Genomic DNA, 5,214 nt, shown 5'->3' on the forward strand with positions numbered 1-5,214 from the left:
AGATTTCTCTGGATTTCCTAAATCTTTTAATGATATTATGTACAGTAGATCATAAGATCCTTTAGTGCTCCTGTCTTAAAGTTTTTTAACACCTGTCACTTGCATCCTGATCTTTTTTGTTTTGTGTGCTGTGCGCTGAATATCCATTTCACAAAAATGTTAAAGGAAACTTTGATTAATAACATTGTTCAGGTTCAGATTGACATGTGCAAAGCCAGTAAATACTGCTAAATATAATTATTCATGTGAATTATTTTTCACCAATTTACTGTAAAATTCTCTTAGAGTAGTGATTATGCACTTTGTATGTCTTCTTTGTGTTCAACCAATAAAATCCCTCAGATGTTTCAACAAGTAGACCTTAACTTCATCTGGTGGCATGCATTCCAATTAAATGATCCCCCATGTAATTTAGTTACTTAATGAATTGCCACGTGCAGCTTGGAGTACACTTTTATCAGCCCGATTAAAACCGCACAATAAGTTTATCTAATGGTCCATTTGCATCCAAAAGGGTGAGCTGCAGCTTCACACACTGCCAAACGTTTTCCATTTGGTGCACCACTGGAAGGCCATTGGTCGACAGGACAGATCATTTGCATACAGCAGAGCTTAAAGTCCCCCAGCTAGAGTTGAACACGGCTGTGACTTGAACTGACTTTGTGCTTGTGGTGGACTTCTTGCATCAAAGATTGCGTTAGGCCACTTTTTTTTTTAAACCTGTTAACATGGCATTTTTCAAAATTGCATCAGCTGGACTGTACGTGGTGGTTGCTGTGTTTTCATACAGTGTTCACTCTACAACAACAAGATATTTTACCTATGAAGAGGATGCACCTGGAACTGAAATAGGCAATTTGTCACAAGATTTAAAAATTGATCCTGCTGATGACCCGGCCACATCATTCCGCTTCATGCAAGAAAGCAACTCCTCTCTGATTCACATGAGGGAAATAGACGGTCTTCTGAGCGTTGCAGAATTCATTGATCGAGAGCAGCTTTGCCCCAGATCTCCACGTTGCTTCATCACCTTTGACATCGTGGCCCTCTCCAGGGAAAAGTTTCAACTGATCCACGTGGAGATCGAAGTGAAGGACATCAACGACCATTCTCCTCACTTCCCACTCAACGAGACGCATCTGGAGATTTTGGAAAACGTCCCCGTGGACTCCAGGTTCCTGCTGCAGATCGCTCTGGACGAGGATGTGGGTGAAAACTACATCCAGAGCTACAACATCTCATCCTGCAGTCATTTCGCCATTGAAGTGCGCGACGGGGAGGATGGGGTGAAGTTTGCAGAGCTGGTGCTGGTCAGGGAGCTCGACAGGGAAGTGGAGGACTCCTACACCATCGAAGTTACTGCATCAGACGGAGGAGAGCCAGCAAAGTCCGGCTCAATGACTGTGCATATCAAAGTGTTGGACTTTAACGACAACAGCCCGACATTTGAACACAGCTCTCTGAAAGTTGAGCTGAATGAAGACTCTCCTGTAGGACACCGAGTTCTCAAAGTGCATGCCTTTGACCCGGATGACGGCATTAACGGGGAAGTGATGTACTCGTTTGATGAAGGGTTCCCATTAGAAGCCGCGCGCCTGTTCCACGTCGACTCTTACACGGGTGACGTGACGCTGAAAGCGCTTGTTGACTACGAGAACAGGAGGTCGTACGAGTTGAACATCAAAGCCTCGGATTTCGGTGAGAACTCTGTCCCATCCACCTGCAAAGTTGTGATAGAGATCGTGGACGTGAACGACAATCCACCTGAAATCACCATCAAACCTATGACTTCGAGCAGCGATGGAGTCGCCTACATCACAGAAGCCGCAGCTGCTGAGAGTTTTGTGGCTCTTATCAGCACCTCGGACAGAGACTCGGGCTCCAATGGGTACGTGCGCGTCAGCCTGCTTGGTCACGAGCATTTCGTCCTCCAGCAGGCATATGGGGATACTTTCATGATTGTCACTACCACTGTTTTAGACAGAGAGAAGATCCATGAATATAACCTAACTGTGGTTGCAGAAGACCTCGGAAACCCACCCTTCAAAACTGTCAGACAATACACTATTTGTGTAACAGATGAGAACGACAACCCCCCTCTCTTTAGTAAATCAGTGTATGAGGTTTCAGTGCTGGAAAATAACATTCCAGGTTCATATGTAACCACTGTTGTCGCTCGGGATCCAGATGTGGGAAAAAACGCTCAAGTTTCTTATAAACTCATAGATGCAGAGGCACCAGGAGGATCCCCGTTGTCCACTTATCTGTCTGTAGATTCATTGTCAGGATCTTTATATACATTAAGATCTTTTGATTATGAAACTCTTCAGCAGATTGAGCTGGTCATCCAAGCTGAGGACAAAGGCTCCCCTTCTCTTTCAAGCACGTCTACAATCAGGATTAAAGTCGTAGATCTGAATGATAACTATCCACTCTTCACCTCCCCTGTCCTTGTGAACGACTCTGCTGATATTTCTCTGCCATACAATGCACCCTCTGGCTATCTCGCCCTTCACGCGTCAGCTGAGGATCAGGATGAGGGAGTGAATGGTGAGCTCTCCTACCAAATTGTACAAGGTGACCCAAAGCTGTTTACAATGAACAAAGACACTGGAGAGATTGCTTTAAAACAATGGCTGACAGCTGAAATTGGAGACGTGTTGGAAATAAAAATTGCAGTGAGTGACAACGGCAGGGCCCCGCTCTCTAGCACAGCCACTATTAGGTTTGTTGTGTCTGACACAGAGCCCTCTGAAGACCAAGTCATCATTGTGCTGCGGTCAAGTGATGAAGAAGGATCTGGCTTTGATGGCTCACTAATTATCATTATTATGCTCAGTGGGGGTTGTGCATTGTTGCTAATTGCAATAGTAGTTGTTGCTGTGACATGCAAACTCGGCCGAGGGGGGAGAAACAGGAGCAGAAAGAGAGGAGTGTGCCAGAGCCTGTTTGATGGCCGTCATCTGACCATGCTCAGTTCAGCAGAACCAAATATTTACATGGGCCAGCGAGGGTTCTTCCATGAGAGGACGTCTTTGTCTCTGGATGATTCCTGCCTGTATGAAGAGAGGAGTGGGGACTCAGACACTAAGGTGAGTTCACTAGTGTTTTTTTTTCATATTTTCACTTTCATGATGTTCTATAGTGTCACCTTGATCTTTGTGCCAAAAATGGAAACTAAGCTCTCTGCTGTTGCTGTGTTTGTTCTTTCAGATCTTCCTGCCCTCCAAGCATTTCCAACCAACATCTGCATGGCAAGGTGACAGATTCTGCTTGCAAGTGAGGTAAGATAGATAGGATGAGCTTCATTAAAAAATAAAGTATCACTTAAAAGACGGGGAACTTATCATGCAGCATGCTCACAATTTGATGTTTGTGGAGTGTCTGTAGAATGAGGTTAGATGTGTATTGAAGAGGCTGGGCTGCATATGAAAAAAAACAAAAAAAAACAAGGGTACATCAATAATCTAGCTAATGTGATACTGTATTTGTTGATTGTAGTGGCATCAGCAACAATGACCAGCTGAGCGTGAAGGACAGTGGAAAAGGGGACAGCGACTTCAACGATAGCGACTCTGATACCAGTGGTGATGGAGGCAAGAAGAACTTTAGTACTTTCCAGCCTAGGCTAAAAGGTGAGTTTTCCACTACTCAGTTTGAAGATTTAGCATCATATATATCTGTATAAACATCCCCTGTGGTTATATTTGCACAAACAGTTTCTCACCCTTTGTTTGGATTCATTTTGTTTCCATTTCAGGCACTGCTAACAGCTTATCCGAGGACTGCCAAGGCACCTATTGCGCAATTCCTCCACAGAGCTTCAGAGCCTCCAGAAACAATGCATACACAATAGGTTTCTCCCCAATGCCTGTCTTCAACAATCCTTGCGGCAATAACTGTGGTTGTGGCACAAATCTCCCGAAATCAAGAAACACCATGCAAACCTTCTCTAGATCAGGCACTCTTCCTTCTTATTTTCCTCAGCAGCACTGTGAGACAAGCGATGGGGCTGCTGCAGTACAGAAGCAGAGTCCTAATATTGTGACTGTAGCTACAGAACTAGAGGTTGCGACTATTTTCTAAATTGGGGTGTACCCGACAGGTGTAAATATCTAGAAGTTTTCATTTTAAAGTGAACTGACAAGTGTACATATTTTTTCATGAACAGATTGATCATATGGTTTATGTACCAGTTTTTTTTTAGTTTTTTTTTTTTAGTATGCTGTACTTTGTGATTGCTAATATGAGTTTTATCAATAAAAATCTGACCAAAATGACAAAGCATCTCATTCATGTCCTTGTTCTGAAGTTTTCTCAGATATGATCATAGTATTAAAACTTGTGAAATATAAGTTAATGTAAGCCTCTTGCAAAAATGCTACCTAACCATTCAAAACACTACCTGAAATGTGTAAAAATGTCAAACTCCTCCCCCATGTTTGAATCTACAATCCAGTCAGTGCTGATCTGATGTAAAATCTGACGCTCCTCTATTACCTGAGAGACTTGCTTTGAAGACTCCAAGGTTGCACAGTTAAGTTCCTTGCATGCAAATGAGAGTATGGAGTTGGCACTCACATAAAGTAAAAGCCATTATTCAGACATTATCATCTTGGGTGCCATAATATAAGCATCTGCTCTGTAAAATAATTTACTTCACTGTGCACAACATAGTAAAACATATGAGGGTGCTCAACAAATTCCTGCCTTCCAGTCGCTGCTGTGAGGGGCAAACATTCAGCTTTTAATGAATTCATCTGCCTTTGCTTGCAAAATGGTGGAAGTACCTACAAGGTGGAATACAAATTTTTCATGTAGCTCTAGTCTGACACTGATGAGACATCTGCTTTCCTGGCTTTGCTGTCACGTCTTGCAAAGCTGGTTAGTTATTCTAAGTTTATTTAAACTGTGGATATGCAGGGAGAGTACAAACTGTTTACCGTCCTAAATTCTTTATTGATGAAGCATTGATGAGTCTTCAATCCATAACCAGCCTTGCTGACAAAAAGCCACTAGTTGATAGTCTGTTGTGAGGCAGACAAACTAACCAATTATTTCTATAGTTTTTTGGGGGTTTTTTTTGCCTTAAATCTCTAAAGAATAACATGCACTTTTAAAAATAGAACCATAATATATTAAAGCTAATTCAGGACACACAGTCTCAAGAACCCCGGAAATTTGCACTAAATTATGCAAGAAAAAGATCAATTA

At 42.6% G+C, this 5,214-nt stretch overlaps 1 protein-coding gene across 1 annotated transcript; it reads left to right on the plus strand.

Moving 5' to 3' along the window:
- Nucleotides 1-728: 728 nt before the first annotated feature.
- On the plus strand, nucleotides 729-4,086 carry LOC306766158 (protocadherin 8; the record flags this gene model as incomplete). Its single annotated transcript, XM_079253779.1, has 4 exons — nucleotides 729-3,092; nucleotides 3,214-3,284; nucleotides 3,502-3,635; nucleotides 3,761-4,086. 4 exons carry the CDS (start codon nucleotides 729-731, stop codon nucleotides 4,084-4,086), a joined length of 2,895 nt encoding a protein of 964 aa, XP_079109905.1.
- Nucleotides 4,087-5,214: the final 1,128 nt, after the last annotated feature.

The sequence above is a fragment of the Telmatherina bonti genome, assembly GCF_933228915.1.
Source record: "Telmatherina bonti genome assembly, chromosome: 15".
NCBI lineage: Eukaryota > Metazoa > Chordata > Actinopteri > Atheriniformes > Telmatherinidae > Telmatherina > Telmatherina bonti.